This window comes from Panthera pardus, unplaced genomic scaffold (assembly GCF_024362965.1).
Source record: "Panthera pardus isolate Hobbes unplaced genomic scaffold, ASM2436296v1 HiC_scaffold_25, whole genome shotgun sequence".
Lineage (NCBI taxonomy): Eukaryota > Metazoa > Chordata > Mammalia > Carnivora > Felidae > Panthera > Panthera pardus.
Window position 1 is genome coordinate 24,126,944 of NW_026526821.1, and position 17,794 is coordinate 24,144,737.

The 17,794-nt window shown below is 49.9% G+C and overlaps 2 protein-coding genes across 5 annotated transcripts in view; one reads left to right on the forward strand and one right to left on the reverse strand.

The window, feature by feature from the left end:
- Window positions 1-17,581, forward strand: part of TRPC4AP (transient receptor potential cation channel subfamily C member 4 associated protein) — a 68,441-nt gene extending 50,860 nt beyond the window's left edge. The window contains exons 9-19 of one of the 2 annotated variants that reach the window (XM_053890333.1): window positions 1,824-1,966; window positions 6,265-6,396; window positions 8,067-8,125; window positions 10,393-10,494; window positions 11,622-11,705; window positions 12,764-12,854; window positions 13,895-14,035; window positions 14,614-14,722; window positions 15,333-15,445; window positions 16,279-16,485; window positions 16,667-17,581. In XM_053890333.1, the coding sequence (XP_053746308.1) occupies window positions 1,824-1,966; window positions 6,265-6,396; window positions 8,067-8,125; window positions 10,393-10,494; window positions 11,622-11,705; window positions 12,764-12,854; window positions 13,895-14,035; window positions 14,614-14,722; window positions 15,333-15,445; window positions 16,279-16,485; window positions 16,667-16,804 (1,319 nt within the window). In that variant the 3' untranslated portion in view covers window positions 16,805-17,581. Of the gene's footprint in view, window positions 1-1,799; window positions 1,967-6,264; window positions 6,397-8,066; window positions 8,126-10,392; window positions 10,495-11,621; window positions 11,706-12,763; window positions 12,855-13,894; window positions 14,036-14,613; window positions 14,723-15,332; window positions 15,446-16,278; window positions 16,486-16,666 lie in introns of both variants that reach the window. The other variant, XM_053890332.1, reaches the window with a different exon arrangement.
- MYH7B (myosin heavy chain 7B) overlaps window positions 17,553-17,794 on the reverse strand; it is a 41,562-nt gene continuing 41,320 nt past the window's right edge. For all 3 annotated transcript variants that reach the window (XM_019458704.2, XM_019458707.2, XM_019458708.2), the window contains one exon: window positions 17,553-17,754. In XM_019458704.2, the coding sequence (XP_019314249.1) occupies window positions 17,743-17,754 (12 nt within the window). In that variant the 3' untranslated portion in view covers window positions 17,553-17,742. The remainder of the gene's footprint in view (window positions 17,755-17,794) is intronic.

The window sequence follows — 17,794 nt, forward strand, 5'->3', positions numbered from 1 at the left end:
ATTTTCTTTTTATTTAACATATACTTACATGTTACTTATTCATGTGCCAGGCATTGTTTTCAGCACTTTGAATATATTAAATCCTTTGATTTTTGCAATGTTGGTAAGAGATAGGTACTGTTGCTGTTACCCCAGTTTTATAGGTGAGGATGGCTACTGAAGCATAGTGACATCTACCAGCTTACCCAAGGCCACCCAACTGGTGAACAGTAGTAGAGCTGGGTCAGATGTGACAGGCTAGCTCGGGGGCTGTGCTCTTAACATCTGTGCCATGCTGCCTTTCAGTCTTGCTTCACTCAACAACCCGTCATCTCCCAGGGCTGTGATTTTATATTAGTGACATGACATGGCTGTAAAAACATAGTTCCATGCCAGTAGGGCAGAATAACTTGGGTTCTTATACATTGGTATCACCTTGTAGAAGTCACCAGACTTTTGCATGCACCTTACCCAAATATTACTTGATAACCACTGTTCTATCCCATATAGTTTTTCTGGCCCTTTGCAAAAGGTCTCTAGGGCAGCAGTTCCAGTGGGAGCTTGGAAGGACCTTAGCAGTTACTCATTCATCTTTTCACGTTAAACATGAGAAAAGTTGAGGGGAAGTAATCCCTAAGGCCTCTTGACCCTGACCAGTACTCTTTTAAAATAACAGGGACCTAAGAGGAAGGCTCCCCAAGAACCAGGTGCTGGGCCTTTCTTGTGTTCTCATTGACTCCAAATAGCCACCCAGCCGTCCACAGTAGCATTGCTGTTACTTCCCTTCTATGAGGCAGTCTGAGGCCTAGTGTGGAGGTAACTTGACCAGTGTTACACGGCCAGCAAGTTATAATCCCAGAGCCCTCAGCCTTCAGCACTTTGTTCTAGCACCTTCCCATGAGTATTCTTCATTGTAACCTGCATGATTCATTGAGACGTTCTTGTTAACTGGGTAGTAGAATACATGTGATGGTTTACCTGCAGCCCAAAATATGATAGCTGGCATATACCATGTCCCAGAAATATTACTTAGCTGCTGCCATTGTTACTAACAATGAAACTGGGTAAAATGGAAGTCTGCTAGTAGACACTGTGTTCATCTGTATCATTAACAGCAGTTGTGGTGCCCAGTCTGCCTTGGAAAGCTGAACCTTAGAAAACTTTAGATGGTTCTTTGCAAAACAGGAGAAAAGAAATCTCGGAAAAGAATCCCTCTCAGTCTTTCGGCAGTGCTTCCTTGTAGAATCTAGGTAGAGGTACCAAATACTTAGAGTCATTTGTGACCTGAAGAGAGTTTGGCACAATTCGTTGCTAGCTCACTGGGCACTTGGGTGGGGGATATTTTCTGATGATGACGGGAGAAAAGAATATCAGGAAGAGATGGATCTTGTTGTTGCATTGGCTGTGTCAGAGCATTTTCACTGTGTTAAAGTCAGTGAGATAGAATGCAACTGCAGAGTCGATTTGGTTTTTTATTGAGTATAATTGATATACAACATATTATTTTCAGGTGTACACCATGATGATTTGATACTCGTACATAGTGCAGAATAATCGCTACAGTAAGTCTAGCTCACATCTGTCACCATACATACAGAATTTCTTTTCTTATGATATGCAGAGTCAGTTTTTCTGTTTTTAAGCTTGCCTGGCCCCTGTGGGCACAGAGGGGGTTTTGTGGCTTTCAAAGTCTCTGTCATGGGCTCAGGGGCCAGTCTAATGGCTCTATTACCTCAAGTCTGTCCAGAGCTGGTTTGAGGAGCAGAAACATGTTTCCTTACAAGCAGTGTTTCAACCCTCTCTCCTGGTGGCTGTCTCAGCCTCCATTGTGTTCCCTCCTCCAGGGGCTTCTGAGGAGAATGGCCTGCCTCACACTTCCACCAGGACCCAGCTGCCTCAGTCAATGAAGATCATGCATGAGATCATGTACAAACTGGAAGTACTCTATGTTCTCTGCGTGCTTCTGATGGGGCGTCAGCGAAACCAGGTGGGCCCCCCCCTCCCACACGTCTCAGAACACGTCCCGGGCACTTGTGGGGCATCGAGTACTCCATTAGGCTGTCACTCCAGCCCAGCAAAGTGTAGGGGTTGTTCTCCTCTCTGTTTACATATCAGGAAGCCAGTCTCATTCCAGAGTCCATAGTCTTTCTGCCATACCTTGCTGTGGTAGCATATCTGGGCAGAGCATTGGTGCCCAGGGCATAGCTGGTTGCTTGGCCATGTTACCTGACCTTGTTAATATGAAGAAGAAAGGGTTTTTGTGACAGGACGACTGCCCTGTAGATGCACTAGAAGAGTTGCCAGTCCGATGGGGGCTCAGGGTGGGGGGCCAGAGCTGGGAGCTGTATCAGTTACAGAAACTAGGCAGCTATTGGGGCTCCGCGTGTGCTGGGGTTGAAGGAGCAAGGGCCTATAACCTACAGTCCTGAGGTGGGAACATGCCCAGTGGGTTGGTAGAATAGTAGGGAAGCAGGGGCATGGACTGGAATGAGCAGTGAGGGGAGGGATGAGGATCCCATGTGGGTTTCACAGGCCATTTTAAGGACGTGGGTGTTTACTCTGAGTGACTGGGAAGCCACCCCTCTGGCAGCCTTGTGAAAGAGATGATAGAAGCCAGGACTAAGCATATTGGTGGAGGGGAGTGGCAAGAAGTGCTTACAGTCTGGATATATTCTGAAGGTAGAACAGGTAGAATTTGCTGATAGTTTGGATGTGGGCATGAGAGAGGGATTAAGGGTGACTTCTTTGACAACTTCTAAGGTTTTTGGCCCAAGCAGGTGGGAGGATGGATTGGCCATTTATTGAGATGGTTAAGACTGTGGGTTAGGAGTTAGGGGAGAGGAGCGGAGGCGTAGAGAGAAGGGCAGGGAATTCAGTTTGAACAAGTTAGGTTTGAGGTGTCTCTCAGAATCGGCACCCGGATTACCTGCACCTGGAGTTAGGGCAGAGGTCAGGCCCGGGGCTAGAACCATGGAGGTTGTCAGCATGCAATTGGTATTTAAAACCAGGACCCTGGATGAAGCCCCACCCTGACCTCCACGGCATTGAAGCTCCTTACTCCAATATGGAATACATTTGTTACGAAATTATTATGTCTCTGTGCCCTACATATGTTCAGTGCTTTTATCTTTTTTCACGGTTATTCACATTTGAATTTTGGGGTATTTGGTAAGTTATAAAAAAAAGTGGTGACCACCTCTCCCCTCACTTGATACTTGAGGAAACCAGGGTACAAAAAGGGCTGTGCTCTCAGGTTCCAGGCATCAGTAGAGCCATCTACTTTCTGTCCCTCATGACCGTTCCCTGCTCCCTGAGCAGCCTTCCTGTTCCCAAGTCTTTATGAATCAGTCATTGGTTTCTCTGGTTAACCTGTATGATTACTGCTGCTGCTGCCTTGGAGGGACCACAGGCTGGCCTCAGGATGCTGCCCACCTGAGAACCAGTGTTCTGCTGGCATGTCCTCAGGAGCACGGTCAGCATTGACTGCGTTCTGCCATATGCCGGCGCTGTGGGGACATGGATCCACAGGCCTCATCGAGGCTGGGACAGCAAGGAAAAGGGATTCCCCGGCCAGGCCTCCCAGAAGGTTCCTCCTTAGAGTGGCCTTTTTGTTGTACATTCTGACCAAGTTCTCTGACCAGTCTTGGTTAAATTGAAGTCACTCTCCCCAGATGTCCTAAGTTCCATTTCTCCAGTGCTCATGTAAACAATCAATACAGCACTTCCTGTAAAGTCAGGCCCTGCATTTGGGCCACATTACCTCATTGAATCCTTTCAGCATCTTCACTAGCTCTCATTTTCCATCAGGGGACTCAGGTTCAAAGAACATTGTCCAGAGTCACAGCTTTGTCCAGTTTTGGCCTCCTGAGATAAATGCACACCCGGGCACCTGGGTGGCTCAGTCGGTTAAGCATCTGACTTTGCCTCACGTCATGATCTCACTCTTTGTGGGGTTGAGCCCCGTGTTGGGCTCTATGCTGACGACTCGGAGCCCGGAGCCTACTTTGGATTCCGTCTCCCTCTCTGCCCCTCCCGCGCTCTGTCTCTCTCTCAAAAATAAACGTTTTTTAAAAAATTTAAATAAGTAAATGCACACCTGTGGTAGGCCTGAACGACAGGCTTTAGGATCAGAACCCTTGAGTTAGGCCGACATTTCCACCACTGCCTTGGCCATCTGTCCTGCTAAACTTCCCCTTCCCCTTGTAGAATGGGAATCAGTAAGCACTGATCCTGCGCTTAGGACTTCACATACATTTTCTAGCTTTGTCCTTATAAGAGCCCTGAGAAGAAGTAGTAATAACTTTGTTTTAGGTAAATATATATATACATACATATTTTTTGATAGGTAAATAATTCACATAGTTCTTTATTAAAATGTGTAAATAAGCGGGGCACCTGGGTGGCTCATTAAGCGTCCGACTTCGGCTCAGGTCATGAACTCGTGGTTTGTGAGTTCAAGCCCTGCATCAGGCTCTGTGCTGACAGCTTGGAGCCTGCTTCAGATTCTATGTCTCCTTCTCTCTCTGCCCCTTCCCTGCTCATGCTCTCTCTGTCTCTCAAAAGTAAATAAATGTTAAAAAAAAAAAAAAAAAAGTGTAAACAAGCATGAATGAAGCCTTTCTCTCCTCTGATCCTGGATATTCTGGTTCTTCCATGAAGCATCTAATTTTACCAGTTATTCATGTATCCTTCTAGAGACATTTTATGCTTATAAAAGCAAATATATTCCTCTCATTTTTTTTTTAACACAGTGATTAATATAGCATGTACATATTTGCTTTTTTGATATTGTATCTTGGTAAATGTTTAATTCACTATGTGTGAAAGACCTCAATCTTTTTTCTGGTACCTTATACCCCACTGAATGGATATGCCAAGGTTTACACAACTAATACCCACTGACGGGAAGTATAGATTCTATCTATTTTTTTGGTATTGCAAATAGTGCTGCTGTTCTTTAGTGAGTAACTTTATACATATGTCATTTAGTATATGGATCTGAGAATAAATTCCTGAAAGTAGAATTGCTGGTCAAAGGGAATATGCATTTGTAGATTTTAGAGATCTCCCCGAAATGACCTTCTTCTGCAGGCAGTTCGGCAAATGCCCTCTCACCACTAGTGAGTGAGCGTGCCTGAGGCCCAGCTCTCCAGCACAGTATTATTAAGCTTTGTTCTCTGCTAACCTGAGAAAGCGAAAAATTCATTGTGATTTGAATTTCTTTTAGCATTATAAGTGAGGCTAAATACTTTCATATCTTGAAGAATGTCTTGTATTTTCCTGTCTGTAACCTTTGCCCATTTTTTCTGTAAGGTTGGTCTTTTTGTTTAAGAGATTTGTAGGATTCCTTACAGAGGAAACTAGCTTTTTGCCTATGATGTGAGATTGCCACTATGTTCTCCATTTTCCTATTTGACTTCACGACTTTGCTTATTGTGAATTTTGCCACAGAGAATTTTTAAAGGTTTATATGATTGAATTGAACGGTCTTCTCTTTTGGCTTCTAGGTATACTTAATATTTTAGAAAATCTTTCTCGTATGGTCGTTTACAAAAATCTTTGCAGGGGCACCTGGGTGGCTCAGTCAGTTGAGCGTCCGACTTCGGCTCAGGTCATGATCTCGCAGTTTGTGCGTTCGAGCCCCGCGTCGGGCTCTGTGCTGACCGCTCATAGCCTGGAGCCTGCTTCGGATTCTGTGTCTCCTCCTCTCTCTGCCCCTCCCATGCTCATGCTCTGTCTCACTCTGTCTCTCAATAATAAATAAACGTTTAAAAAAAATTTAAAAAAAAATCTTTGCATAGGTTTTTCTAGGATACTTAGGGTTTACATCTTTTAAATATGTTTATCTTGTCTCTAGTTGAAATCTATTCCTACTCTGAAGCATGAGGGGTATTTATACTTTAATGATATGAGTAGGAAACAAACTAAGAACAAACAAATTAAGAAATTTGATTAAGGTTATTAAGTTCGTATGTGTTGGAGCTGCTTGTCAAACCCAGGACTCCCTGAATCCAAAACTTGTGTTCTTAAAAGAGGACCCACCATACAGTGTGACTCCAGGAGTATTGTGGGGATCTGTGAGTAGAGTGCAAAAGTGTGTCTGTGCATAGTGGGAGTGTGGAGAGGGGTGGCTAAGTGAGGTATTTCCTTTAAACCTCCACAGTCCCTACTGACTGTTGCTTTCTTCATCCTCAAAGATTGTTTAGAACGTGCCGAGCAGGAGATTTTGATGGATCTTCACAGCACGTTTGTTGTAATGCTTTTTTGCCTTCCTACCCCATCCAGGTTCACAGAATGATCGCAGAGTTCAAGCTGATCCCCGGGCTCAATAATTTGTTCGACAAGCTGATTTGGAGGAAGCACTCAGCATCTGCCCTTGTCCTCCATGGTCACAACCAGAACTGTGACTGTAGCCCGGTGAGCTGGGGAACGTGGCAACATATGGGCTTTATTTGCCAGGAGTACTTGTTTCCAGGACTGCTGTTGACCCTTTGAAATCTCATTTTTTGAAAGAGTAGAAATAAAGTCCTAGTCTATATGATCCCTTAAGTGGAAGCTGCCTTGAGAAAGGGTCTGACCCCACCCCTCCACCTGTGCAGAAGTCCCTTCTGAGGCCCTCTGTCAGCTTCCTCGTGCACACCTCTAGGACAGGGCGCTCCCTTTCCTCCAGAAAGCCTCTCTGTTACCTAGTGGCAGGCTTCCCCTTGTTCTGTATGCAGCCCCACACTGTTGCACATCTACTGGTGGTAGGTTTTGCCCTCTGAGAGCATGCACCACAATGGTCTGTGGCCAGAAAGGGCTTTAGGGTGCTTTCTTTTTTAAAGGAGTCAGAGGCTCACCTCTACCTGGTCTCTCTTATGGTACACTGGAGAGAGCACTGAACTGGGAGTCAGGAGGCCTCTATGCCGCTCAGTTTGCTGGGAGAGCTTGAACGAGTCGCTGAATCTCTGAGCCTGTTTTTTGCAGGAGGAAGGTCACACTCCCTTTGCCCACTGTCCTTGTGGGCCACGTGGAGGCTTGATCACCAGCATCAGGAGGACAGTGCTCTGGGACTTTGAAGTGCCACACACGGCCATCAGTGCCATAGGCTCTCCCTGGTCTCTGTGCCATGTTCTGGGGACTTCCCACAGTGCCTGACCTTCCAGCTTACTGTTCTTCTCTGGCCTTGTCCAATTTGCCTCTCAGCCCATCATCCGAATTTTTAATTTCAAGTTGAATGTATTCTGCATTTTGAGACATCTGGTTCTTTGTCAAAAACGACTTGGTCTTTATTTTGTTAATGTTCATTACTTGTAACATACTTTTTTTACGGTCTTGGATTGCTCATGGGATGCTAATACTTGCATTTGAATCTTCATATTCCCCTCAGGGTGGAATGTGACCTCGTGTTCTGGAATGTAGCCTTGCCTCTGGAAGTATTTCTTCAGAACACTTGCTTTTGTCTGCCAGGTTCTTTATGAGTAAGTGCCACAGGGCAAGTTTTCATGTTGAGTGCCAGATTTCTCTTCGGGGGGCTCCCCTTCACCACCAGTAGCACCCGGGCAGAAACAGGCATCTTTGCCAGCTCCCTGGGCTGATAAGTGGGGTTTTTCTCACCCTTGTTTCACCAAGTGTACATGCTTACCAGGCTTTACATGGGCACGGGGTTCTGTCTAGTCCCTGAAGGGCATTAAACCCAAGCCCTGGCATGAGTAAATGTCATTCCCACTTCTCCATCCCACCCAGAGCTGCTGACCATCTGCTCTTGTGCTCACTGCTCTGAACGCAGTCCTTTCTTCATTTCTGATTCCTATGGATTTTCCTTTCTTATGAAGTTAGCCTCACGTTTAAAAGAATTTTAGTTATTTTTTATTCAACATGTAGGTGGAAGCGGGGGATAGCAGGAAGGGTCCGCAGCAGCTTAATCTCTTATTGGCCAGTTGTGGAAGTCAGCGAAGAGTTTCTGACTATAGAAAAGTCCTCATTGTGTGTGAGGACAGAGGCTCAGAGAAGCAAAGCGACACATCCAGGCTCTCACCAGAATGTTTTATTTTCATTGGGAACGTTGTGGTGATGGTTTTAACATCAAGGATGCATATGTGTTTTAGGACATCACCTTGAAGATACAGTTCTTGAGGCTTCTCCAGAGTTTCAGCGACCACCACGAGTAAGTATGAGCTGTCCTTGGAAGGCCAGTTGTTGCAAGGGCTTCTCCCCTGTCTCAGACCTCAGCTCCGGAGGACCTGGCAGCTGTGAGGGCAGCTGTCACATGGTTACCACGTGTGGCTGCACTTTGACAATACTGTAATAAGAGCTGCCATTCATGCGGCCCTTCCTTTGTGCCAGGCCCTGTGCCAATCTTCCCCTGAGCCCTCACTGCCACCTCAGGAAGGGAGTACATAGTTGCTGGCTCCTTGTTACCCTTGGAGTCAATACATCCCTCAACTGTCTCCCTCCGAACCAGGAATGGACAGCTTGGCCCTTCACAGGGACCTCAGGTGGGCAAAGTGGGCTGAGTATTTGCTTATTGAACAGGTGGAATATTCTTCACCTGCACAAGGAGATGTACCCTCTCCCATTTTTTTGAAGCCGTATTCTGCCCTCTCATTTTTCATTTTTCTACCTTCAGTGGAGAATTCACAAGAGAGTGATTCTCTGCTCTAAGGAAAACAGTTCCGGGGGAGGGATGAATAGCAGCTGACCCCTTGACCTTGGCACTGGGGAGACATTATGGCGAGGGTAAGGGGTGGGATGGAAGGACTTTCGTGAGCTGGAACACACAGGCAGTTACTGCTTAGCTCTTGCCTACTGCTGGTATACAGGAAACTGGGCCCGCTGTTACATAGCTTCTGAGTTTTTTTCCCCCAAGGGAAGCTAGAAATTAAGATTTATGTGGAAGGTCCTGGTTTTAAACATTGACTTAAATTCTTTTGAAACATTGTGTAAGCTACCAGAAAGTGCCTGAGGACAAATGTGGCCAAGGGCCTCCACTTGGCTACTTTTGTCTGGATCATGTTGATCATCCTCTTTCAGAGGCTCTTTGTCTGAAGGACTTAAGCTCCAGAAAGTATGTGAACACTCTAAAAAATGGCACCAGTATGTTCTGAATGTGTACTTTTTTTCTGAGGAAGTGGGTCCCTAACTTTCATCAGACTCTTATTAAATCTGAGCACTTGTATGTGTTAGGCACTGTTAGGCTCTGGGGAGACAGCGATGAGTGAAATTAGCCATGACCCCTGGTCTCGTGAAGGGTACGATCCTGGAAGGGAGGAGGGACATTAATCAGAGTCACACCACCTGGTGCACAGTGACGGATGGAGGTGGTATTCAGAGGGAGGGAGCATGCTTCTGTAAGAGAACATTTGATAGGGGCCCTGAACTGGCCAGAGGGTAGTCGGGAGCTCTTCCCTGCAGAAGCAACTTGTCAGCTGAAACCTGAAGGGTCGGTAGTGGTAAATTGGGTGAAAAGGAAGAGTGAGGGTCTGTTCCGGAAGTAATGGTGTGTGCAGAATCTCCTGCAGGGTGGAGCACCGTGTGTTCAAGAAGGCCAGTGTGGTGAACGATGTAAAGAAGAGGGGCTTGGCCCATAGGCTGTGAAAGTGGTTGGTGGCTCAGCCACAGGACCTTGTCAGTCAAATTCTTGGGCTTAGATTTTATATAGTCTAAAGCTTGTGAAATTGTGGGGGTGTTTTTGACAGTAGAGTAACCTGGTCAGAGTCCCATTTTCTAAAGATCTCCCTGGGTGCTGTGTGTTGAATCAGTTCCTGGGGGAGACCATTTAGGAAGCTGCTTCTGTCCACGTGGCTTGGGTGATGCCAGGCCTAAAGATGAAGGGCGCAGGAGGGAGTGTCTCAGCTGCCTCAGGCCCCTGTGGGAATGCCAGAATAGAGCCAGGTTTGAGAAGCAAAATGCTGAGTTTGATTTGGACATCACCAAGTTGGATGTGCCTTTGAGAAAGCAAAAGGAAATGTTCAGTGGTGGGGCGCCTGGGTAGCTCAGTCCGACTTCAGCTCAGGTCATGATCTTGAGGTTTGTGAGTTCGAGCCCCATATCAGGCTCTCCGCTGATATGCAGAGCCTGCCTGGGATCCTCTTTCTCCCTCTCTCTCTACCCATCCCCCACTTGTGTGCAGGCATGCTTGTTCGCACTCTCTCTCTTTCTCAAAGAGACATTAAAAAAAAAAAAAAATGTTCAGTGGCAAACAAAAGGCCTGGAAATGCTGAGGGAATGGGCCTTGTTAGTGACTGTGGCAGGCAAAGGGGCAGGGGCGGGAGCCAGGGAGACTCCCTTCGCCTGTGCCCTTCTGCCACCTCAGGAGCAAGTGATGGCAGGGGAGGGCACCTGGAAGATTCTCTGGCTCTCACCACAGGAACTGGGCAAGAAGGGAATTAGCCTGGTGCCTGTCCTTTACCCCTTCCAATCCATTTGTTGCAGGAACAAGTACCTGCTGCTCAATAACCAGGAGCTGAACGAACTCAGTGCCATCTCTCTCAAGGCCAACATCCCTGAGGTGGAAGCCGTCCTCAACACTGACAGGTGGGTGGCATGCAGCTCTGGCCCACAGCCTGCCCTGGCTGCCTGCGTGCCCCCGGGTTCACAGATGAGTGCCCACAGGTCTGGTACTTATCCTTTCTCTTTCACATGTAGCTCCGATGTCCTGAGGCCTCCTGGGTGTCATGCACTGTCCTCATGTCCCCTGCATTACCTCACTGGGGCCACACAGCAGCCATGGGAGGGAGGTGCCATCATCATCTCCACTTTACAGAGTGGGGAGCAGGGGTTTGGAGAGGTCATCTGCCAAAAGTCACATGTGTTCTGCCCACTCCTTTGTCACTCACCTTTGCTGACATGCTTCTTGCCCTGTGATAAGTCCCATTAGCTGGATTATGCTCGTGCTACCTTCTGACCAGCAGGGAGGTCACAGGTTCCTGAGGGTCAGGGCAGGGAGGACTATAGCCAGCAACAGAAGTCATAATTCCCAGGCTCTATTTTTTTTTTTTTTTAAAGCAAGAGAAATCTGTTCAAATAAAATCGTGCATAGTCCATAATGTCTGGAGGGGATAAAAGTAGAGCTGTTCTATTTGAAGAGGGAGTTTAAGGGCTCAGAATCCCTGCCTGCTTGGCCATCTGTTCCCCATGATGCAGCCCAAGTCATTTCCTCATCGAACATCTTGCTTCCTAGACCAGCAAGCTGAGGCCCAGAGGCACAGGGACTTGTCCAAAGCCAGCGGAGCTGAACGTGGGGGCCAGGGTACTCCCTCTCTCACCCTGTTGGCACAGACTTTGCCCCATCTGGTAGACTCTGTCCTGGCATTTCAAACTCGCTTTGGTGTAAACAGCCCTCCAGCAGTTCTGAGCACTGACTCTGGGTTTTTCTGGCCTCTGATCACTTGCCAGTGAGTCTGGGAAGGGAAAGCTGGCCTGAGATGTGGTGTGGGTACACTTGGCTCTTCAGTTCTAAGACTGCAGGAGTCCTTGGAGTCCTCTGGACACAGATGGAACTGGGGGGCATTCTGCAGGTTTGGAAATGTCCCAGGTTTTTTCACCCACCTAAACCAGCAGGGAGATCCAACCCCAGGGCCCCAAGATAGCAGCCCCTTGGCCAAGTGGAACTTGGCCCTGTCAGCCTCACGTCTGCCACTGATGTACCTGTTTTGTTTCAGGAGTTTGGTGTGTGATGGGAAGAGGGGCTTATTAACTCGTCTGCTGCAGGTCATGAAGAAGGAGCCAGCCGAATCATCATTCAGGTAGGTCTGGGGACAGGCACCTGCCACTCCTGAAGGGTCCAGGAGCCAAGCATTTCTCTCGAGTGGTTAGAAATACCTCATGTGACTACCAGCTTCTGCTGTGGATATCCGACTAGTCTGGGGGGGAGGGGGTCTGACTCCACAGGTGTGCATGAGCTTCTGCTGCATCCCAGCAGTATATTTTAGGGACTAACCAAGCATTCACCAAGCACCTACTCTGTGCTGGCGCTGGACAGATGGTAGGAAATAGCTGCAGCCCCTGCCCGTGGAGTTCCCTGGGTTGTGGGAAACAGGCGTGTAAAGAAACCTGTTGGAGTGCAGTGTGGAAAGAAATAGAGCCAGGACCTGCCCCAGGGGCTTGGGAACAAAGGAAAGCTCCTTATCCAGCTGGGGGCTGAGGGGGGGGGTGGGTGTGGACAGGGAGGGCTCCCCAGAGCTCCTCTGGCTCACCTAAGATGAGTTGTGAAGGCTGTGGACAGAAGTAGCGGGTAAGGGAGGCATTGGTCAGGGTTGGGTGTGATCTACCAATAGGTTCGTGCCCACATGTGCCCCCTGTCAACTCAGCCTGCCTTGTCCAGTCTTCCCCTCATTGATCCCAGCTCTACCCCCCACCCTCAGGGCCACTTCTTCTCTACGACAGCCCATCAGAAGTGAGCTCAGTGGCCCATCTGTACAGATCTGTCAGGTTCCCTCATGCACTCTCAGCACCACTTTCCATTGTCCTTCTATTCTTCTGAAGGGGCAAAGCTAGAGTGTATTTTCGTATGTGACTTACTGTAGCCAGCCCTCTAATCCTGGATCCATCTTCTTTGAGACACAGCTTCTTCCAGACAGAACCAAATAGATGACAGTTCCCCACTGAGCTGTCAGCTCCATGAGGATAAGGACTATTGCTATGTCCCCAGTGCCTAGTATGAGGCCTGACGCCTAGTAGATGTTCAGTGAATGTCGAATAAAGCAAGACAGCAAACATCTCCCAGCCCCCTTGGTGAATGGAATATGGGCCAGAAGAGGGCAGCCTTAGCCACCTGGGCCAGGGGTCAACATTTGGGTCGCAGGTTTTGGCAAGCCCGGGCTGTGGAGAGTTTCCTCCGAGGGACCACCTCCTATGCAGACCAGATGTTCCTGCTGAAGCGAGGCCTTCTGGAGGTAATAGCCTGGAGGAGCCAGGGTGTTGGGTGTCCCGTTCTCCCCCTAGCCCCATGCATTGCTCTCCTTCGTGAGACTTAGACAGCTGGTCAGGAGCAGACCAAATCTCTATTTTGAAATGCCAGTGCAGTTGTCCTGGGACTTCCCCTGAGTTTCCAAGTGTGGGTTCCTTAGGTGCTTAACAGATGATTGAGGGATCTGGGGGGTGGCCATGGAAGAGTGTAAGAGTCTGTAGTTACCCAGCAAGGCCTTTTGACCCTGAGGATATTTTGCTGTTGACCAAAAGTCAATTCTCCTTTATTGTAAAGTGGTCTGCAGAAAAAGCAAAATTTACAAGAGGCAGGGAACAAAGTGGCCAGAGATATCATTGGTTTAAAAAAAAAAAAGGATACAAACAAGAAACTGACCCATGAATTGTTGTAAAATCCATAAGGAATTGATCTAAATCAGCATAACTTCAGGAAAATGCAAATGAAAAATGGAAACAGTTTAACTGTTGTAGAAAACTCTATTGTAAGAGTTAAACTGGCTTTTGTTCCTGATGAAAATTCATCGATTTTGGTATAAACTTTCTTATTCATAAATATAAAGACAAACCATGGGGTCAAAATGTGTCCTGTGCCCTTAAATCCTGTGCTTCATTTACTTGAATGGCCTCAGTGCTCAGGCAGTGGCCATTGTTACTTCTGGAGACGGCTCCCCTCGCCTGCCGGCTGGAGAGCCCTGGGCAAGCAAGAGGTCATGACTGCACACCTCAACCCACCCCCAGCCTCCTGGTGGTGTGTGTAATGCCTGGCCCTGCCCTTGGAGTGCCCAGCATCCTCAGATGAGAATCTAGACAGGGAAATGAGTTCCATCAACTGACGTGGATGCTTAACTCAAAGCAAATGTCATGTGGTCTGAGCTATGTGCCAGGCCCTGGTGGGAGGCAGACAGTGGGCAGCTTGGTTGAGCACAGCCTGGGGGCGGCAGCCACATCTGCTTCTCGGCCCCAGGGCTCAGCCACCTTCCTGCCTTCATCCTGTCCTCTCCCACCCCAGCACATCCTGTACTGCATCGTGGACAGCGAGTGCAAGTCGAGGGATGTGCTCCAGAGTTACTTTGACCTTCTGGGGGAATTGATGAAGTTCAATGTTGATGCATTCAAGAGATTTAATAAATATATCAACACTGATGCAAAGGTAAGACTAACCCGGGCTCCATGGGGTTTGCTGCATCATTCAGAAGTTATCTTGGAGCCCCGGTCCTTCCCAGTCTTTGGGTGCTGGTTTGAAATTGGAGAATACTGGGGAGTCAGTGGGCCGGCTTCAGCGAATGGCCATTCACCTCTGCACTGTGCTGGTTCTGTGCTGGACCCTGGGTATACAGGGGTGACCGTCTCAGCTACTTGTGGGCAGGGGTGAGGGTGGGAGCAGGTGGGCTGTGAAAATGGCTCTGATGCAGGTGGGTGACACAATGAGCCCCAGAAGGGCAGGATCGGGCCCAGTGTGTGAGCCTCACGGGGTGTGTTTGATAGAAACCCAGTGCAAACTAGTTGAAGTGAACATGAGGGGAGTCCAGCGCCCATCATCAGTGTAGAAAACACTGGGCTTGCCGTCAGCCCTGGCTCGAGCTCCTGTTGGGGGGCTGGCCACCCGGCTCGTCTGGGCCTCAGTCTTATGAGACACAGCTGGGCCTGGATGGATGGGGGCCCTGTGCGGCCAGTGGCCACCTTCAGTGGGAGCTACCACCACCCGCCTGAGCTGGGCCTCTGCTGCAGTTCCAGGTGTTCCTGAAGCAGATCAACAGCTCTCTGGTGGACTCCAACATGCTGGTGCGCTGCGTCACGCTGTCGCTGGACCGGTTCGAAAATCAGGTGGACATGAAAGGTAAGGAAAAGCCACGGTGCCAGGGTGAATCGGCCCAGTGTGGCCACAGTGGTGTCAGACACCCAGCATCTAGCAAGGAGACAAAATGGCCAGAAGTAGCTGCGCCAAATGCCCACGTGGCTGGGGTCCAGGTTATGGCTCTCTGGGAGATTTTCTTGGCGCTTTGACTTTTCTGTATCCTCCGTGCTTCCTTTAATGAACATGTAGATTTTAATAAAAGTAAAGAAACTGTCGTGCAAATGGAATGCAGAAAACTGAACACCCTTCCTCTCTTGCCTGGAATCGCCTGGGAATAGAGGGATCGAGACGGTGAAGCCTGAGGGAGGGAGGCCTCAGAGAGGAGGACCCCGCAAGGGACTGAGGGAAAGGTGGTGGTAAACTCCTGGGGGGGGTGTAATGAGAATGCAGACTCAGCCTGGGTGGCAGCACAGCTGGACATTTGTTCCTGCTGCATCCAGCCTTTCCTGTGTTGCTTTCATGGCAGGGGCTCCCATCTCCAAAGTCAGGACCCCAGTGGGGCCTGGCTACAAGCCTGAGGGGCAGGTCCCTGGGCCTGAGCCACAGACCAACTTCCGAGCCTGCTGTCATACCTCTGCCCCTCTGTCCCCAGTTGCTGAGGTCCTGTCCGAGTGCCGCCTGCTTGCCTACATATCCCAGGTGCCCACACAGATGTCCTTCCTCTTCCGCCTCATCAACATCATCCACGTGCAGACACTGACCCAGGTGAGAGGTCCTGCAGATATGCAGGAGGGGAAGGGAGATTGGAAATAGTTTCCCTCATCCCAGAGCCCAGGGGTTGATCTGTCCCATCTTTGCCCTAGACATGTGTCTTGATCCGTCTGTTGGTTCCTAGGAAACCCCGCCAGCTATTCTGAGGACTTTTTCCAATGAGGGACTGGTGTGCCATTTTACAGATGGGGCCTGAGGAGGGAAGAGGTCTCTGAAGTCACAGATGGGTCAGGATTGGCATGGAGTTCTTGACTCCCTGTTCAGTGCTCTCCGAGCTCCTGCTGTGCAGGCTTTGGGATTGGACTTGATGTGACTTCCCACTCCCTCACTAAGTAACTGCAGCTTCCCCTTCCCTAAGCTTCACACTCCTCTTTTCTAAAATGGGGTTAATGCTCAACCCCTCAGAGGTGGTTCTTTGTTCCTTCAGTTAGCACACATTTACCGAGGCAGGGCACTGGGCTGGGGCTGCACAGTGAACCAGCCCGAGACCCTTCCAGCTCGGTGCTGAGCAGAAGTTAGAAAGTGAGGTAGCTGCACCTAATGCGGGCACCCTGCCCCACCCTTGGGATGGAAGCTCCGGGAACCAGAGCTCCCAAGAAGACGTGATGCCTGAACTGATTCTGGAGGAGGAGTGGACTCTAGACCACTGACGATGACCCCCCCCCCCCCACCCCCGCCCGCCATGCCCTATCCTCTCAGGGTTGTGCAGGGGCAGCTCAGTGCGTGGCATGAGACACCCTCCTCCCTGCCCAGTGGCACCCCAGATCCACCAGGGGCCACTGGGGCTACCTGCATGCACCTAACATGGCACGCCTGGCGCCTCGCAGGAGAACGTCAGCTGCCTCAATACCAGCCTGGTGATCCTGATGCTGGCCCGGCGGAAAGAGCGGCTGCCCCTGTACCTGCGGCTGCTGCAGCGAATGGAACACAGCAAGAAGTACCCCGGCTTCCTACTCAACAACTTCCACAACCTGCTGCGCTTCTGGCAGCAGCATTACCTGCACAAGGACAAGGACAGCACCTGCCTGGAGAATGTGAGTGTCCCCCCGCCCCACCCCAACCTCCCAGTGGATAGGCCATGGGCCGTCTTGAGGGTGTGGTCTCTGCCTGGGCTGTGTGGTAGCTCTCTGTCGCCTTGCCAGCCCTCCCCACGGGGTGCCTGGTTCGGCCTGGGTCCTCCAGGCGTCCTAGCCTAGCCCCTCTCTCTTTGCCCAGAGCTCCTGCATCAGCTTCTCATACTGGAAAGAGACCGTGTCCATCCTGTTGAACCCAGACCGCCAGTCACCCTCTGCCCTCGTCAGCTACATTGAGGAGCCCTACATGGACATAGACAGGGACTTCACCGAGGAGTGACCTTGGGCCAGGCCTCGGGAGGCTGCCAGGCCAGGGCCAGTGTGGGTGAGCGTGGGTACGTGTGCCACACACCCTGCCTGGTCACTCCCCTTCCCTGCCTCCCCGATAACTCTGTCTGCCCCAGGTCTTCAGGTACAAGCTTATGGGGAGGGAGCATCTAGAAGCCCTTGGGTCTGAGGGCCCCAGGTCACTGGGGAACCTCAGTTCCCTCAAGACCCCCATGATAAGGACAGGGATACTATGCCCACCCTTCCTTCAGAACCCTGGGGCCCCAGCCCACCCAGAGAGAGGTAAAGGAACTTTAAAAAATAGCTCTGTCTGAGCTCTTGCCCTGTCTCTTGGCTGTCAGTCCCGGGGTGGGGAGGGAGATACGGGCACCCTCCTCCAATCTGTGAGCCAAGCTTGCTCTGGCCTTTGGACCCAGGCAAAGGCTTCTGAGCCCCCGCGGGCAGGGGTGGGGGCTACCAGAGGACGCTGCCTTCCCCCACCCTTGCCTATCTATCCCTCCCTCCCTTGTTTTCCTTTAGCGACTCTGGTTCTGTTTGCTCACTGGCCGCTGTGTTCATCCCAGGGGGTTTCCCTAGAAGTGGGGACCCTTTTCTTCCATCCCTTGGGGCACCGGGTGGCTGTGCCCTGCCCCAAGGCAGCGTCTCCTGCCTGAGCCCACACACACAGGAGCCTGGCTAGGAGCACACCCTTGGCCCCTCCTTGTGTTGCCAATTTATTAACAACAAATAAACCAATTAAATGGAGACTATTAAAGAACTTTATTTTAAATGACTGTTGTGGACCTGACTTTTGTCCAGGGACTGTGTGTTCCTTTGCTCTCCTGAACCTCAAAAAAGGAGAAGGCAAGTAGCTGGAGCCGCAGACATGGCATTTATTCAGGGTGCAGCAGGAGACGACACACAGCAGGCATCGTCTTCAGAGCTCAGGGGTCACTCCTTGTGCTATGGGGACAGGAGTAGCTGAGTGAGCTTCACCCTCCCA